The 19,057-nt window shown below is 43.5% G+C and overlaps 1 protein-coding gene across 1 annotated transcript; it reads left to right on the top strand.

Annotated features, from left to right (window-relative positions):
* Positions 1–2,732: 2,732 nt before the first annotated feature.
* Mdh1 (malate dehydrogenase 1) lies at positions 2,733–18,440 on the top strand. Its single transcript, XM_032915983.1, has 9 exons — positions 2,733–2,852; positions 8,081–8,179; positions 8,848–8,944; positions 10,492–10,667; positions 11,925–12,047; positions 15,028–15,204; positions 15,616–15,729; positions 16,368–16,457; positions 17,179–18,440. Exons 1-9 carry the CDS (start codon positions 2,850–2,852, stop codon positions 17,302–17,304), a joined length of 1,005 nt encoding a protein of 334 aa, XP_032771874.1. The 5' UTR covers positions 2,733–2,849; the 3' UTR covers positions 17,305–18,440.
* Positions 18,441–19,057: the final 617 nt, after the last annotated feature.

Genomic DNA, 19,057 nt, shown 5'->3' with positions numbered 1-19,057 from the left:
TAAACACATCCTGACTGTAAACATGGATTCTTCAAGATAGAAGACAATGGCTGAGGCAAAAAAAATTGGGCTTCTTGGCTTTGCGAGGCCCATTCCTGGTCAGTCAGCATTTCAGAAGTCATGCATGTCACAGGAAATCCATAGTAGAAGAAATGGTTCCCTGAAGATGAGCTCACTCTAAGGATACGCTTCTGTTCTGGGTGATGACTGTCTTCTACCAAACGTTGTGATAAAACACTGACCAAAAGCAACTTGGGGGAGAAAAAGGTTTACTTCAACTTACACCTCCATGTCACCGTATTTCATTAGTGAAACCCAAGGCAGAAACTGAAGCAAAGACCAGAGAAAAATGCTGCTCACTGGTTTGTTCAACTACCTTTCATATTTGCACTCCTGTCCAGACTTCCTTCAACGATGAACAACAATGGAGTGTGAACACATAAGCCAAAAAGACCCTTTCTTCCCCAAGCTACAGCAGTGGTGGTGGCACAAGCCATTAGTCCCAGCACTCAGGAGATTCTCTCCTTCCGAGTGACTCTAGTTTCTGTCAAATCAATGAAAACTAACCAGCCCACCACAGCACTACACACACAGCTCTGCGTCCTCACCGTAGCTGCCTAACCCCTTCCTTGTGAAAGGCTTCCAAGACAGAGCCCATCTTTTAACAATGTCGAGATCACCATGTTACCATTAGGAATTACAAAGTTTTGTTCCATGCTACGGTGGTTCCTAAGACTGCTATCCTAAGGTCCCGTGGCAGATTTATCAGGTCAGCATTAAATCAGCGCCAGCCCTTGGAAATCCTGTAATCTCTCCCTCAGCCATCAAGTGAAACTGGAGGCAAGTCGTGCTCTCTCTATCAAAAGTGTGATGTTTCCGCACATGGTTCCTCAGTAGGAAAAGACTATAAAGCAACGGAACTGATGCCTACTAGAAAACCAAGGAGAAACAAAGTACAGAGGCATGCCCTGGAATCCGAGAGTCTCTGACACTGAGGTAACGTTTAGAAACGCAACCCACAAATGAACTAAGTGTGGACAGAGACACAGGAAGCATTCCAACGTAAAAAGATTAGTGCACCAAGTGAATAAAAGATTGTAGGAGCCATTCGAGAGAGATACAGTCTATTGAAACCTAAATGCTATTGGACCCTGCAGTTTTATGTCAACCTGACACAAGCTAACAGTCTTAAGTTTGGAGGAATCCTCAATTGAAAAAAATGCTTCCACCATAAGATCAGCCTGTAGACAAGCCCATGGGGTGTTTTCTTAATTACTGTTGAAGAGAGAGGGCCCAGCCCATTATGGGTGGTGCCATCCCTGGGCTGGTGGTCCTGGGTTCTATAAGGAAGCAGACTGAGCAAGCCAAGAGCGACAAGCCAGTAAGCGGCACCCCTCCATGGTCTCTGCAACAGTTCATGCCCTCCAGGTTCCTACCTGTATTGAGTTCCTCGAATGATGAGCCAAAATGTGGAAGTGTAAGACAAATGAATCCTTTGCCCCTAACCTGCTTTTGGTCATGCCGTCTCATCGCAGAAGTGGAAGCCCTAACTAAAATAGACCCTAAGACATTATATTTCTTTCTCCAAATACTAAATACAAAAACAAAACTGAAGCCATCCAGCATCCATTTTCTAGTGATGTTAAATTCTGAAGTTAGACCAATACCATATTCACTGATCTGTTCCGAAGCTTCGCGTCTTTTCGAATATCCGCTCAAAACAAACAGAGAATGCAGAAATTCACTTAACAACTTTGATTTTCAATGAAAACCTCTTGAGTTGTTTTAGCCGCTAACATTCCGCCTGAAACAACCAGTGTGTCCCAATCTCCCCTGGAAATAACGGGTCTGGCAAAACTTTATCAAGACGTTTTTAAAGCTCATCCAGTTTCCAAAAAGAGAATGAGCAAAAAGTGTCAGTGTTCACAGTAGGCAAAGAAAAGTTAGATCCCGGCACCACCGGCTATTACAAGGAAGGGGCTCACTCCACAAACCTTTCTGACTTTACTTTGGAAAAGTTGAACTGAACTCAAACTGCAAGACACTCTTCCCTCCAGAAAACTGTAGCATTCACTCATGACCCAAAGAGGGGACTCGAGAGGTCGCCCACGCCTGCCGACTATGGATTCAGGATACGAACAACCGTGCCGCGCCCTGCTCTGGTCCCTAGATAAAAAGAAAATCCCTCGGGGCCGAGCTCACCTGCTTCAGACGTGGGGACGCAGTTCCACTCTGTCTGGGTCCCGAGAGCGCTCAGGTGAGCCTTCCCTGTCGCCTAGCAACGGTGAAGCTGCCGGTTCTTCCGCAAGCGTCAATTCCTCCCGCCTCTGAGAGAGTGCGTTTTTAAAAGGTTTTGTTTCCGGGTCGAGCTGGCTTTTTTGCAACGGAAGGTCTCTTTGCCTCCCTTGTTTAGTCTTGGGGGAGGATAGATTCTCGGTGGAGTGGCGGGTGCTGTCGCTCAGGGGTCGTTTCTCCTCCCTCGAGTTAACGCCTCCCCTCCCGCCAATTGGTGAGCGCCATCAGGCAGGCGCCTCATCCAAAGCACCAACCCTCTGCTCGCAGTCGTGCTCCAATCACAGAGGCTCAGCCCCCGGGACTACTTTGCAGTCCGCGAGGCGCGTAGGAAGAAGGGGTTTTTGGGTCTTGTAGTTTAGTTCTGTCAGGAATGCACGGAGGTGGGCACCAGAGAGCTCCAGAAGAACTACACTTCCCAGAAATGGCCGGGGCTTTAGTCGAACCTTTCCTGGCCAGCCTGGCTCTGTCTCCCAGAGTCTGTTCCGCTGTAGAGGTGACCTGACTGCTGAAGACTGTCTTTGCAGGTGCAGAGATCGGCCTTGCAGTTTGCAATAATGGTGAGTGTGGGCTCCTGGAACCTGCAGCGGCTCCGGCCTCTCGGCCCCCTACGCTTGATGCGCTTTAGAAAAGCAGCAATGCCAGGCGCTGTCCTTCGCGCGGTTTGCAAATCCGACTCACCCTCGCGACTGTCGCAGTAACCCAGAAATTGGAAAGGGTTTCTCTTCCCTTGGGGGTTCTTAAAAGCACTCTAGAGAAATCGCTGTCCTTGGAGAGGCGGGTCTCAATCTTTGCACAAGACTGAGGGACAAAATTTTCTCCGAAGGACGTTAAAGGATTTGATGTGGGGGATGAGATTTGATGGGAGGGGAAGATTGGGTCCTAACTATTTTGCCTCTTAAGCTCATGGAAAGAATAGGCCTCTGATGTTGAGGCAGTGCCCCAGGTTATGATCCCAGTTTTCAGGAGACATGTTTCCACCATATTTAATTTAAAAGAAAACAAATGTTTCTGAAAACCTATTCTTGATCTCCGTTTGTAATGCCAGGACTCGTTAGCGTAGCTAGTCAAACAGTACGGGTTTTCTTTACTACTCTGTCATGAATTCCAAAAACCTTCTTGCAGATGTAACGCAACCATCTTGTCGAAGCTCTAGATCTATCTTGTCCCCAGCTGGGGGCGGGGGAGGGGGGAGGTGAAAGAGCTCTGACGTAGGACTAATCCTCGTGCTATTTGAAGGTGACATTTGCCACCAGACTGGAAATTGCTACGTACTTTAGAATTTACATTTTAAAAATACTTGTTCTCCTTTAATTTCAAGATGTGTGAGATGAATTGGAAATTTTTTGGATGAATTGGAAATTTCACAGAACCCAAAAAGACATGTTTTCAAACAAAGACAAAAACTCCCCTCAACCTCTATAAGAGACCCTAAGGGGATAACTATTAATTTCCTGTCATCATTGCCTAGTTATTTTTGCACAGAAGTAGTTATTTAAATTATGGCTTAAGCAGTTTCTACCTTAATAATTTTAGTCATAAAACGGCACTAGTTATCCAAGAACTTCGAACTTTAGGCTATTAGACCTATATGAAAACCTTTTTAAAAATCATCTTATCCAAAACCCTACTTCAAATACTAAAATTTAGTTTGTTGAGACCCAGAATACAAGTTGCTCAAGGTCACAAGGCTTGCATGAGGGTCTCTTTATTCTTCCCATTTACCAGGACTGTATTACACTTCGTAATCCCCGCTAGGAGATAAGTCCACCAAGTCAGCATGTAACATCTGATAGCTTTGTTCCTTGTCATTCAGAGTGTTGAAACTCTGAAGTTAAAAGGGCATTTAGGGATTGTTTCATCTAATCCTAAAACAGGCCGGCAAGGTCATTGATTTCCCAAGGTCGGGAAGATCCACTGCCCTGGAGAGATGTACTGTTGAGTTTGCTATGGACTAGACGGAACTGGGCTCGCCCCTAGAAGGTCACATCTGGGCCTGAAGACATGAGTTGTTCCAGGTAGAAGAGTTCTGCGATGTTGCAGTCTCACATGATTCAGAACCATCTTGACTCCTGGGAAGAGGATGTGAGCAAATTACTGCTGCTTTAGAAAAGAACTGTCGGGTTGGGGATTTAGCTCAGTGGTAGAGCGCTTGCCTAGGAAGCGCAAGGCCCTGGGTTCGGTCCCCAGCTCCGAAAAAAAAAAAGAACCAAAAAAAAATTAGAAAAGAACTGTCAGCTCCAGTCAGTGTTGTGGTGCATGTCTTAAATCCCAACTCTGATTTCAAAACCAGCCTGGGCTACGTACCTAGTTCCAGGCCAGCCAGGGCTGCATAGGGAGATCCTGTCTCATTTAAAAAAGAAAAAAAGCTGTCTTTTTTTTCCTTTCTTTTTTTTTTTTTTTTTTTTTAAGCCAATTCAAAACCTTTTTTAAAGGAACTCTGCCATTGTCCATAGAGGAGTCAGCTAACAGTACCTAGAGGAATCTGAATGATACCGTGTGTCTTTTATATTGCAGAAATACATGCAAATAGAAAGTAAAAAGAGAGTGCTATTCTGAGGAATCACAGAGGGAAAACTTAACTCAAGCTCTTCAACTAAACAGCACGTTCTTAAGGCAGCCTGTATCTGCAGGAAGGTCATTAATGCCCTGCCAAGAGGGAAGCCGTTCCTTTTTGGATGTTGGCAACATGCCCAGATATCTGGGCAGAGAATAGTAACCTGCATGGGCACTGTTACATCGTGAGACACCAATGAGGCTCTCCTCCCCTCCCGCTTCTCAACTGCAGTATCTCAGGAAAGCAGGAAGAACCAAAATGGTGTCTCCTTTACCCACTTCATCACCAGACCTTCAAATACTAAGCTAACCCCTTAAGGTGGAACTGGCCGGGCACAGAAGGAAACCACTAGGACAGAATTGAGTGTTGATTCTCGGCCACAGCGTCTTCACTATAGACTGTGATACCGGGAACACGTTTTTAATAAACGCCTACGTAACACTGTCCTGACCATCAGCTAGACTTTCTGGAAGGTTGAACTTTAAGATGGGATTGGCACTCACCTCACCTCGTACCCCAGCTTGCTTCACATTGTTTGAGTTGAACTTGTTGTTTCTAAGTCTCACAGTAGCCCACACTGGCCTCACTCTTAGAAATCCTGACCTTCCTGTTCACCTACCAGCCCTAGTATCGCTGTCCGCCATATGTCACCATGCCTGGTGGCAGTGTGGTTTGGTTTTTGTCTTGTCTTTTCTTTGCACTACCCTTTGGCTTCACCCTTATGCTGTTCATTCAGTAAATTTACATTTAAACCTGTGTGAAAGCACAAATTTTAGTCGAAGGGAAACTGCTGTGAGGAGAATGTCACACTCGGGCTTGAGTGACAGATGTGTGAATATGTAACTGCTGGAATTACAGGTGTGTGCCACCACTGCCTGGCTAAAACACCTTCACTTTTAAAAAGCACATTCAAGATGCTTCCAGTCTTTGTGGAGGCGGCGTTTACACGATCGAGCTATTAATTAAGCAAGTATTTGAGTTCCAGCTGTTCCGCCTGTTTCTGATCTATCTGGTGGGATGCAACAGTGACTAGAATTCAGATGTAGGAAGATAGGGAAACGGGCAAAGGCCAGAGAAGGGGGGAACAGCCTCTCCCTTCTCACTCCTAACTGCAAAAGGAAAGATGACAAAATGAAGTACTTACACGGGGTTAAAGATTGCTCTATAATCGTAACGGTTCCTGGTAGTGATACCTCAGAACGTAAGTCTTATAAAGCTATGTATAGCAGAAAATAACCATATAGAATAGTGTGTTCTATTCATACATACGTTTACTTTGGACATAGATACATGGTTTTATTACATTTTTAGTATAGATACATATTTTATTAAAGCTGGCTTATTTAGGTATTACATTTAATGTATCTAGAGATAAGAAAAAATAGAGAAATCCAAGTATCAAGGAGAATTTTGCTACATAGATTTCTGGGGTTTTATGTTTTGTTATATTTTTCTATTTCTATCCTTGGTATGTTTTTTGAGGAAGAAATCCAAGTAAAATCTCCTCTGATCAGATTTTATAACGATACTTATTTAGTGAATTTTCTGTTTTGACCTCTGGGCACAGAGCTCCTGAGTGCTGTCAGTTTCAGGCCGCCTGTCTTTCCATCTCAGAGTCACTAGGAGAGGCAGTTCTAAATAAAAAGAAATCAAATGCTTCTATCCCAGTCCGTTGGGTGGGCCATTTCTTCATACAAAGAGAAACTGGGGTAACCCAGAGTCCCTCAGTGCTCAGCACAGTCAAGGAAGGGAACAGTTTATCCTGGTTCTTTTTTTTTTTTTTTTTTTTTTTAATTCTCTGGGCTTAATTTAATTTTTTTCCATTACTCAGCACTCATTTTGAATACGTTGTTATTTTAGTCTGTGTGTCTTATTTTATTCAGTCTCTTCTTTCTGTTATATAACTATTCCATTTTTCTCCCCCTTATGGCTTCTCTTCCTTTTTAAAAAATAAATTTTCCCTTGGAATCAGACTGTCAGCTATTGCCATTGCGATTTAGGACAATATTTGATACTAAAATTTATTATATTCCAGATGTTAATAATTTTCTCACTTTTTCTTCCTCCTTACAGAGGTGGAGGGAGAGGGGGCGGGGAAGTGCAGGGGGTGGGGGACAGAACAAAACTAAAGGCGTGGACCAGCAAGGTGGCTCAGTGGGTAAAAGGAGCTTGCTGTCAAGTCTGACATCCTGAATTCAATCCCTTAGAACCACATAATGGAAGGAAAAACCAACTCCCACAAGTTGCAGCAAGCTGTTGCATCCCCCCCCACACACTCTACACCTTAAATAAATACAATTTTAAAAATAAAGCCTTGCGGGGTTGGGGATTTAGCTCAGTGGTAGAGTGCTTGCCTAGCACGCGCAAGGCCTTGGGTTCGGTCCCCAGCTCCGGTCCCCAGCTCCGAAAAAAAGAAAAAAAAAGAAAAGAAAAAAAAAAGCCTTGGGGCTGGAGAGATGACTCAGCAGTTAAGAGTCTCTTAAGACTACTCTTCCAGATGTCCTGAGTTCAATTCCCACCAACCACATGCAGCTCACAACCATCTGTAATAAAATCCAATACCCTCCACTAGTGTGTCTGAAGACAGCTACAGTGTACTCACATACATAAAATGCATAAATAAATCTTTAAAAACAAAGGCTTAACACTGGGACAGCAGTGCACACCTTTAACGTCAGCACTGGGTGAGCCGGCAGAGGCAGGTGACTGAGTTTAAGTGCAGGTTTTTTTTGCTCTTGGGCAGTGAAGTCAGAGCAGGATTGATTTATTCAACCTTGGCTCACAGTAGAGAGTAAGTGCTAGTCACTGCTACTCCCCTTCACCGGGTGTGGGACTAGTGAGGTGGGGGGTCAGGGATTTGCACGATAGGGATCTGTGAGGCTCTTCCAGCCTACCAGGGTTTATACCACCACAAAATGGATATGACATTGTGGCCTACATTTTGGCAAAATGTCCCCCACGGATGGACATGGTTGCATACAAAAATCCAGTTCTGCACTTTTTAGTTCTGCTCCCATTTAGTCAGAGTTAGAGAACGCTTCCCAAGCGTGCCGCCAAGGGACACACTTCGTAAGTTGCTTAGTCCATTTGCACGCTTTCTTTACTAAAAACAAGCCTGTTCCTTTCCTAAGCGAGTCAGGAAGGGACTTCACGGTGTCGTGTTCACTTTTAAAGCATGCGTCGCCTTATTAAGGTAACCCGTTAATAAACTGCGTGTCTTTTTCATTACAGTCTGAGCCAATCAGAGTCCTCGTGACTGGAGCAGCCGGTCAGATTGCATATTCGCTGCTGTACAGCATTGGAAATGGATCTGTCTTTGGGAAAGACCAGGTAGGGACGAGTCTGTAAACCTTGGCGCTATGGTAGAAAAATGTCCTTATAAGGTTCTGTTGCAAATGGTGAAGGACCAGGCATCCCTAGTAAATGAACGAGTCCTTTGCTGTCAGCAGAGACGTGAGATGTTTGTAGGCTACCCTGGGGGCACCGGAAGTCACCTGGAGTCAAGCCCTTCCCCTGGTGTGCTGCAGTAGCTTAGTGAGACTGACCAGCAGGCAACACTCACTGCTGAGAGTAACTCTTGGGGAGGGACCTGGGGGAAAGTTGTAGAATCTGTCCTTTCTTTCTAATCGTGGTGTTTGGAGCCTAAGTAATCAGATGTGAGATCTACACCACAGGAAACAGGCACCCCTAATTCTCACAAGTCTGAATTGTACTCAAAAATCTTTTTCTAAAGTCTTCATTAATTTTTTCTCTCAACCTACAGATAACTGAATTTTCCCTTCATGTCAGATATGCTGGTTGTCTGTAGTTAGCTATTTATAAAGAGAAATCCTACCTGCAGGTACTAAGTAAGCTGTGGCATCTCCTCCATAATTATGACTAATTAGGATCTAAATATACACAAACAAAATCGGGCGGGCCTTTGTGTGAGGGAGAGCGCCGTAACCGCCCCGACCTCCGCCGTAACCGGACTGCCCACTGTCCTTGCTCTTCCCCAGCCCATCATTCTTGTGCTGTTGGACATCACCCCCATGATGGGTGTTCTGGACGGTGTCCTGATGGAGCTGCAAGACTGTGCCCTTCCCCTTCTGCAGGGTGAGTGGGGAAGTCAAAGAAAACAGATAATATAGCGCTTCGTATCTTACCCAAGGTGGATTTTTTTTTTTTTAAGATTTTTATAAAGATTGTCAGTTAGAAATTGTGTCACAAAAGCGTTTTTGTCGTTGTCATTATTGTTTGAACTACACTTTTTTTTAACGTAAATACCAAGAAAAAAAATGAGTACAAAAGCAAGAAGCAACCAGTGGCAAGTCAAGGGCTTGTTTTCCTCATGCCTACGTATAACTTATAATTCTATTAAATGTAATGTGCTCAAGGACTTTGCATCCAGGCTGTTTGCACTGTGCTGTGGTTTGAAGTCTATTGAGAAGTAACAGTAGCCTCCTGTGACAGAAAATGTTCCATTTCAAGGAACGCTCTCCAGGCCGCCTGCTCCCGGCCGTATTCGGTTCCTTGTTTATTTCCCCTTTCCTTTGCCAAGCACTGGCTTGAGATGGGTAAACTGCCCAGCCTGAAGGAAGCCGTGAACTCTGTGTCTAGTCAGGCATTTCCTAGAAGAGCAACTCTGCAGATCTCCAAACTTCAGTCTATGCTGTTCGTGCCAGCCTTCCTGTGGCTCCTTCCCTTACAGCCCTTTCCAAGGCTGTCCCTCTGTTGCATTTTCTACTTACATCCCTTTTTCTGCGGAGTCCTTCTGTCACTGATGGCCCAGTGTTCCCTCAGATTGCTGTAAACGTGGCAGCGAAGGGAAGAGAAGGAATGTGTCCTTCTCTCTTGACAGAAGAGGAAGACATACTTTTTTTCCTTACGTTCCTCCATTTGGGGTCTCAGCAATCTTACTGACATGGCCTTTTTAATAGACTCAAAGGAAAACAACGTTGTATGTTCCTTGATCAAAAACCAAGTTAAATGTTTATCAGTTCAACACTGGATTCGAGTTGAACTCTGAACCAATGTCCCTCTCTTATCATAGTGGCACTATTTCCTTAGGCCTTAGTTTCTTCATCTGTGAAATGTGAAGATTACATTTGATAGAATACAATCCTTAGCATTATCCCATTGGAGTATGCCCTGTAAACTTTATTTTTTTCAATTGTGATTGTTATCTTAAACCTTGGAGTAATTGCAATCTAAAGGTTAGGTGAGTCAGTCTCTCTTTTGTATTATTGGTGGCTACGGATATGTAACCACAGATATACTTTTATATCTCATTTATATGTGAAAAAGCAAATGCTACATCATATCTAATGATGCAAAGATAAAAGCTGTAAAGCTATTTTAATTGAGATAATTATTGATATAAAAATACAAAATAATTATTCACTTTCTGCTGTGTTCTTAGGGGTCATTAAATGAGTGTATTATCTTTTTTAGGCCTCTGAAAAGTTCATCAATGTGAACTGTGAAAATAAACATTTAGCACAGTTTGAAAGGATAAGTAGATTCAATATGAAAGGGGGAATTTCGACCCAGGCATTTAAATAGCCGTGTGTGTGTGTGTGTGTGTGTGTGTGTGTGTGTGTGTGTGTGTGTGTGTGTGTGTGTGTGTGCGCGTGCGTGTGTGTTCTTTGCCATGTCCACAGATGTCATTGCAACAGACAAAGAAGAGGTTGCCTTCAAAGACCTGGACGTGGCTGTCCTTGTGGGCTCCATGCCAAGAAGGGAGGGCATGGAGAGGAAGGACCTACTGAAAGCCAATGTGAAGATCTTCAAATCCCAGGGCACAGCCTTGGAGAAGTACGCCAAGAAATCAGTCAAGGTGACTTGCAGCATGCTTTATGGAGATGTCTTCTTACTTGTATTTCAGACCTCTGCTTTTGATGTTTAAATACCAGAGCTGCTTATATCAGTTTCTGGTTCTATACAAAGTTCAGCGAGTACGGCTAGACGTGGAGGGAAGAAGACACCTTTCTTGTGCTGCTCGCTCTGGGTGCTTGGCGAGACCTTCAGAGTCGTGTGTGTGCTGTGGAAGGTGGCTGCTGAGTGCTCCTTGTCAGTCACTGCAGTCCAGCCTCTGCTGGTCCATGGGATTGTTACAGGCTGTCCCATGACTTCCTCTCCTGTCTCAGTAGCTATTTATGTTCATTCTAAGTTTGCCTTAATGTTCCAAAGCTGATCTTCACGAGCGACCCGTTTATAAAACTTCATCGTTGCCTATATTTTTGCTTACTGTAGATTTCATTTTAAATAGTTAACTTTCCTCTGTAATCATTAACAAGGAATAAGAATGATTAGGAACGCACAGGTCTCTTGGTAAAAGATTACAGAGGTGCTCAGACTGGTAAAATTCAGGCTGCCTGGACTTATTTACATGGTAATTCACCTCTCAAAAAAAAGGGGGGGTGAGGGCTTTTGCTGAGGAAAATACTTACAGACTGGGATACTCAGAGGCAAAAATGACATATGTGTGTATGTTTGACTCACTAGATGTAGAGGAGTTGTAAAGATAATCTGTATTTTACCAAATAGCCCAGGTAATTCTTAGGATTAAGCCAGTTTAAGAAATACTGAATTCTGGGCTGGAGAGATGGCTCAGTGGTTAAGAGCACTGGCTGTTCTTCAGAGGTCCTGAGTTCAATTCCCAGCAACCACATGGTGACTCACAACCATCTGTAATGGGATCTAATGTTCTCTTCTGGTGTGTCTGAAGACAGCTACAGTGTACTTATGTATAAGAAATAATTAAATCTTAAAAAAAAAAAAAAAGAAAGAAAGAAAGAAAGAAAGAAATACTCAAAAAACAAATTGATTTCCTTTAAAAAAAAAACTTTGAAAAAAAATGGAAATGTTTTCAATGATTCAGACTCTAGGATGACGCTTTAGATTTCTTGCTTTTTGTGTGACAAATAAATGAATGATCCGTCTCCATAGTAAAACATAAAGATGTTAGGTCCCCTTAGGCCCTAGATATTGTCAGCGGAAACCGACTTGACAGACACAGAGGCCCTGTCAGACGTGTTTTAGTCCGGTTGCACGGCAGTTGTCAGTGTGTGCTCTGTGCCTCCCACCCGTCTAGGTCATTGTTGTGGGGAACCCAGCCAATACAAACTGCCTGACGGCCTCCAAGTCAGCGCCATCGATCCCCAAGGAGAACTTCAGTTGCCTGACTCGCTTGGACCACAACCGAGCAAAATCTCAAGTAAGAAAAATGACTTTTAAATTTTAAAAATCTCAGCTTTGAAACCTTTTTCTTTTACTTTTAAAATAATTAAATTTTGGTTTGTGCATTTGTTGTTTTCATTGAGCAGAAACACTATCCTTTTTTGTTTTAATTAAAAGTTAGGTAGTCTAACTTTTTAGAAGTTAAGGAACTGGCCTTCCTTAGTTTTATCTTCAATTAACCAATTGTGAACCGATTGTATAACTATGTCTTCATATGTATATATGTCCAGTTATAGTTCAGTGCAGTTGCCAGTGTTGTCTCCTGTAGTACTTAGCAGTTAGTTAAATGAAAACACATGACGTGTTATTAGCTTAATCACGTCATGGGCTGTGGAAGAGACCTGAGTGGTGTGTGTTTGTGCTTCAGTTTTCTCTGCAGCTAATTTTGTATTTAATATTCAATTTTTTAACCTTCTAAGATGTTTTGTGAAATTATTAATATCATATTACTCCCTATTTCTTGGAGGCTTAGATTTAGATGTCAAAGGAACCTGTGACTTGGAGATTAGCGATGGCTTCCTAAGACACTGGGAGCTAAGCTGCTCGTCCAGGCTGGCGTCTGTGTTCTTATGTTAGATGAAGCTGGAGTTCTCCAGTGCAGCACTCTTCCCTTTTCTCTGGCACTGTTTTGTCCGCTCTGCTTCCACCACAGACCATTGCTTCTGTATAGTTCTTGGAGTTACACTATTCATCATGTTAGCTTTAAGAAAACTATTCCTTAAACAGAAAAGATACGTGTTTTTTAAAAAACAAAAACAAAAACAAAAACAAAAAAAAAAACCCATTGCCTTACACTGAGAGTTGATTCCTTCAGCTCTGGAATATCCAGTAAGAGAGAAAATAATTTAATTCTCATGGTGACTGGATGAGGCATTTATGGTGCTTGTTTTACAGATAAGAACCATGAGACTAAGCGACCAGGGAACCTGCCCAAAGTCATAGAGTAACTAGTGCTGGAACTGCTTGATTCACAGGACACAAACTAAACCCTTGTGTATGTTCTAAGCAGTAGTATTAAGAAAATACATTCTACTAGCTCTTAGCATGATGCTATCACATAATAAAACAGTGAGGATTCACTGCTATTATCATTGTTTTTATTATTGAGAGAGATAAAGTTGAAAAGGCCATACTGACAATATCCTCAGAACACTCCAGCTAACTTAGACAGTAAATAATCCGTGAGATGCTTTGGGCCATAGGCAGTAGTCGTCCTGTGGTGGCTGGAAAAGGAGGGATTGCCTGGAAGCCGGGTTAGGCACAAGGGGCAGTGTAGGCAAAGAGAACTTGGCTGCAGTTGTAGATGTGGGCTGGCCAGTGAGTCCTTACTTAGCTCCCGCAGAGAATGTGTTGAGATGACCCTGCCCGTGGTCTTCCTGAGGCCTTGGTAGCAGCAGAAGTTGGACAGTTCTGCCTCCCAAATGTCACAGAGTAGCACTTTGTCCTAGTACTTGAAATAGCTTCCCTTGTGGGGGCAAAAGTCATGAATGAACCAAGAGCGAAGTTTTCCTGGTGCTTCACTTTGGGCACAGTCTGTTCCTCATAGGCCTTGGCTAGGCAGTGTCCATATTTCAGTATGTCAGTCTGGCATAGTGACAGCTGTCAGAAGTTTTTGAAGAAGCATTTTCTTCCTCTTATAGAAGTTGTTATCCAAATGAGAAGTAATTAACTCCAAAATAAAATCTTCTTACAGGAATCCTGATGAGTCCTCCATGATTTGTTCAAAACTGTAAAAGCTTTAGTTACCAGTGACTGAATTATTACCTGCTGAACTCTGTATGTGAGGCCCAGTGCTAGGTGCATGCGTGCATAAAATACATGTGTGTACAAGATGACATAAAATACATGTATGTACAAGACGACATAAAATGCATGTATGTACAAGACGACATAAAATACATGTATGTACAAGATGACATAAAATGACAAAAGATGGCCTGACAGGACTGTTGCTGGTAGGGAGTGGAAAGCTAGGGCTGGAGAATTAGTCAAAAATTCGACAGATCTGTTTGACAAATGTGAAAGCTTGCCTAAGGAGGCAAGAAATGTTATCCTCTGTATGCACTGATCCCACCTGGTTCTGACAGGACTCACAGTGAGAAGCAGCACCTGCCAGGCACAGAATGCCTGGGCTCCGTTAGCTCCAGAGATCAAAGGAGTAAGAGAGCATAGGCCACATGAGCACAGGAGGGGAGCCGAAGGGGCCTGGGGGAGGACACCCGAGAGGCGGGTGGTCTTCACGACTCAGAGTTCTCAAGTTCTTAGTACACTCTGGACTTTACCCAGAGTTTAAATATTAGTACAGATATTCATAAATGTATTAAATATTTTATTAAAGTATGCTGAGTTCATTATGATCTGTGTCTTACATGCATTTCATTTAGAACATTTTCAGCTTCTGCTGAGTTTATCAGAATGACCATTCTGTCATAAGTTACATCACAAGACTTATTTTAGTCCACAAATCTATAAGATAGGGGCAGCCACAGTTTGATAATAGCTTGCTTCTAATAGCAACATCTCTAACTATAATTGAAAATTAATTTGTGCATTGTACATAACAAAAATTTGACCAGAATAGGGTAAGTATACCTAAGGTACCAGACCACGATGATAAGGTGACACCCATGTAAGTGGAGCAGAACAAAGCTCATATTCATGTATTAGAAATCTGTTCACCTGTTGGTCAGCTCACTGTGCTAATGATGTAGTCGTAAATTACAGAATGCTCTTAGATTCTCTACACTGCATAGTTTCAAGTCCATAGTTGTTGACAGCATTAAATGTTTCTAGGATATTGCTGAGCAGTAAAATTTGCCCTTTTTCAAATCCGTGTAGCTTTTATTAGCTTAATGTTTCAGAAGCTCTTTGCCTTTACTTAAGGGCATCTGTCAAACAAATCACAATTTGCAATAAATCAATTGCCTAACTGATGTGTTTGTTTTAAATTGAACTAGATTGCTCTTAAACTCGGTGTAACCGCTGATGATGTAAAAAATGTCATTATCTGGGGAAATCATTCATCAACCCAGTATCCAGATGTCAATCATGCCAAGGTGAAATTGCAAGGAAAGGAAGTTGGTGTGTATGAAGCCCTCAAAGACGACAGCTGGCTCAAGGGAGAGTTCATCACGGTAAGAGGAGTGTGAGCCCTGGGCAGTCGCCAGAGACAGGCACAGCACAGTGCTGAGCTGAGCATGTGCCAGGGTCTGTGGGACCCTCAAGGGCAGCCGCTGTTTCACTATAGTGTATGCTTTCGGAGTGGGCAAAAAGACGGTTATCACTGTCTGACGTGGCCTGACCTATGACAGTTGAGATTCTCCAGGTCAGAAAAACAGAGCTGTCTACCTCTGTTCATACCCAAATCTGCTTCTCTGTCTCTGGTGTCACACATTGTATAGGAATCTCTACCTTTCCAAAATGGTACCTCTCATTGAATTGGGATTAACACTGGAGGGAACCCTGCGAGCCTGGTCTTCCTCTCGGGGTGAATGTGGACCGGTAGGGTTTGCTGGCATGCTCAGTAGCTGTCCCTGTCCCCCCAGACTGTGCAGCAGCGCGGTGCTGCCGTCATCAAGGCTCGGAAGCTGTCCAGTGCCATGTCTGCTGCGAAGGCCATCTCGGACCACATCAGAGACATCTGGTTTGGAACCCCGGAGGTGAGGGCTTATTTGCATGGGCCGCCGTCCGTCCACCTTGTGTTTGGGTTTTGGGTGCTGGAATAAGAAGAGCAGGTGGGCCAGTTGGGTTCGTTTCCCGGCTCACACACCTGCTAGCCCAGGAGCCCCCGAATGTTACGTAGCCTTTCTGAGCTGTGCTGTCAACTGTCACAGGGTGTTTATCACAGAGGATTTTAGGAGTCCACCGCAGTTATGTATGGTAAGCCACTCTTTTTAAAACCAGGACGGGGCCATTGTATTCTCAGCTCTAAAACCAGGATGGTGCTTGGGGCCGGAGAATGGCTCAGCAGTCACGAGGGGTCGCCTCTCTTGCAGAAGAGCCAGGTTCATCCCCAGCATCCACGTCAGGCAGCTCACAACTCCCGGTAACTACAGCTCCAAGAGACCTGTACACACACACACACACGTGTGCACGCACAGGCAGACGCACACACACACATTTAATAAAGAGTGTGAGCTGGGACCTGCTTGGTCTGGAAGAGTAGATGAGGTGATGTCTGTGACCCAGTGTGGGCTCGGGCTCCTCGCACACAGAAGTTGTGCAGTTTTCACTGTAGTAGTTGTCAGTGGGTTTGTGAGCCAATCCCCGTACGCTATGATGATGTAACCTTTTCCAGGGCGAATTCGTGTCGATGGGCGTAATCTCTGATGGCAACTCCTATGGTATCCCTGATGACCTGCTCTACTCGTTCCCTGTCGTGATCAAGGTGGGGCAACATGGAAGAAGAGTGCACACACGCGAGCACACACACACACACACACGCACGCGCACACACACGCACACGCGCGCGCACACGCACACGCGCACGCACACACACATATATGCACACACACGCACGTGCGCGCGCGCACACACACACACGCGCACGATATTAAATATGTATGGATATAGAGAGCATACATGTATATGATATTTATAGAGTATATATAGATATTCCTTCCTAATGCCAAGTCTTTAATTCAATACTGAAACTAATCTGGAAAGCAAGCTTTAATACTTCGTTATTGCAGTAACTCCCTATCGTACCCATAAACAGAATATATTTTCTCAGAAACCCATAGGACTCAGTGTTATTCTTTATTATAATCATGGTATAGTTCATTATAGCTTCCTGGGGATTTCTAAAGTCAGCGCATTTCAAACTCAAGTGTCGTGATACTCATCCTTTGGGGCTGACCTGAGGGAAGGAGGAAGTCCTGGGCATGTTCAGAAAGCTGGGACTGGGCGGCTCAGGACTCTGATCTGAGGGGCAGTCCTGCGGGAGGAGAAGCTGGCTGGGTTATCCCGAGTATGATTTTTAAAAGTGGACTCCAGTTTAGAGTCAGGCTTTAAAAGAGGTGTGCTTTGAGGTATCATTTTAAGCGAGGCTGTCCCCTGCTGAAACATCTGTCACTTCAGCTGAAGCTCTTACGATTGTTCTCTGACAGAATAAGACCTGGAAGTTTGTTGAAGGCCTCCCCATTAACGATTTCTCCCGTGAGAAGATGGACCTGACAGCAAAGGAGCTGACCGAGGAAAAGGAAACGGCTTTTGAGTTTCTCTCCTCTGCATGACTACACAGTCGTGTTGACGTCAGCAGACATCCCAAGGCTGAGGAATCAAAATGTCGTCTTTGAACCTAGTACCAAACAGTAATAATGCTACATTCAGATTGTGAACAGCAAAATATTTTAAATATTATGTGCTTTGTGATTCGTGAAAGTCTATCATGTTGTTAGTGCTGCGATCGAAATAAAAGTATATTCAAGTGAAAGTCTCAGCCTCTATTTCTAGCTTATATTTAGTGTGCTCAGAAAAATAGGTTATAATTTTGCCTTTTTCATTGAGTAGAAGAAGTAAAGGTGGAAAATGTTATGAAGCATTAGTCTAACATAGTCTAACATAGTCTAACATAGACAAGGAAGCCAATCGATCTATTTCAGAGGGATCCCATTACTCAAATGAGTTATTTATATTTTAAGTCCTTAAAAGTTGGTTCATGTTTTGCTCATATTCTGATTTTAAAATTAGCTGTAAGAAGGTCGCAGATAAACTATCTTCCTTATATTCTATAGCAGAATAGTGGAATCGTTAATATTTGATAGCCGATAACTGCCACAGTATTAGTGTTTTGAGCTAAGATTATTAGAAGCATAATCCTGTGCTTTCAAGGCAGTCTGTCTCCCCCCAGGAACGCCTGTATCATCTTTTCATCTTCCTGCTTTTAGTGCATTACTCAAGGCAATAAATAGAACCATAGTCTCATGGCTTTTGTAACGCCCTTTGTGGATACTCAAATACTTGCTGGTTAGGTTTGCTACTTACCTGTATTGGTAAATAGTATCTGTATTTGAGCTTGTACAGTGTTTGCCTAAACCTCATGAAGCCCTGTGTTCAATCCTCAACACCCCCAGGACTAGGCATGGTGGTGCATGCCCGTAATTCCAGCATGTAAGAAGGTCAAAAGCCAGAACCATCCTAGGCTGCATAGTGAGTTCATGGCCAATCTGAGATGTGTGAAACCCTGTCTTCAGAAGTTGTTTTTCTTGATAATAAAATGACCTATTTCACCAGCTCTAATAGGATCTGGAAAGAAAAAAGTAAGGGTTTAAAACTACCATTAGAAGGAAAAAAACTACCTTTAAAATGTCTATTAGTAAGAAGCATAAAACAAAACTGTATACAGATTAATAAAACTTTGCATGACGTATGAATGTGTGCCAGATAAGTTATTCTCAGTCCCCAGCACATCCTCCTTTGCTCCTGGAACACAGGAACTCAAGACTCTGCCTGCCATATTTCTTTCACCTTTCATTTCCTGACTGTCTCTAGTTTTGGAAACAGAATGTCATTAGAGATGTGGAAGGTGCAGTGTCAGAAACAGATGAACCCTGTCGGTCTTTCCTCGGTGTCAACATTTATTGAAGAACATTAAGTTGAGAAAGCATGACAGTTTCATTGACAGCAATTTGCCCAAATACCCAGCTGTCCTGGACCCACCAACCCCAACCCCCACCTCTGCCAAGGAGAACATGGGCGTTTTATTCTGATCCTAATAATAGATTACTTGAAGAACAGTGATCACTCTCAGAAATCAAATCGAAGACTGAAGAAACCAGACCATCCCACCCTTACCTCAAACTCTGTGGTACAGATAAGGGAGCTGTCTATGCTGTGGGTAACAGCTCTATACCTGGTCCCCCCAGTCTTTTTGTCATGTATGCTACCCGAAACTAAATCACATGACATAAAACTACTCCCACTTCTGAAAATTTACAAAAGCCAGGGTTGCTTATGGGATCTCCCCAAAGACTGACTTCCCCACGT

This window comes from Rattus rattus, chromosome 11, assembly GCF_011064425.1.
Source record: "Rattus rattus isolate New Zealand chromosome 11, Rrattus_CSIRO_v1, whole genome shotgun sequence".
NCBI lineage: Eukaryota > Metazoa > Chordata > Mammalia > Rodentia > Muridae > Rattus > Rattus rattus.
This window is presented reverse-complemented; position numbering and strand designations above follow the sequence as displayed.

Coding starts and splice junctions, on each gene's coding strand:
- Mdh1 (XM_032915983.1), top strand. Junction 15,205..15,615: donor TCAAGGGAGAGTTCATCACG/GTAAGAGGAGTG, acceptor CTGTCCCCCCAG/ACTGTGCAGCAGCGCGGTGC. Junction 16,458..17,178: donor CGTTCCCTGTCGTGATCAAG/GTGGGGCAACAT, acceptor GTTCTCTGACAG/AATAAGACCTGGAAGTTTGT.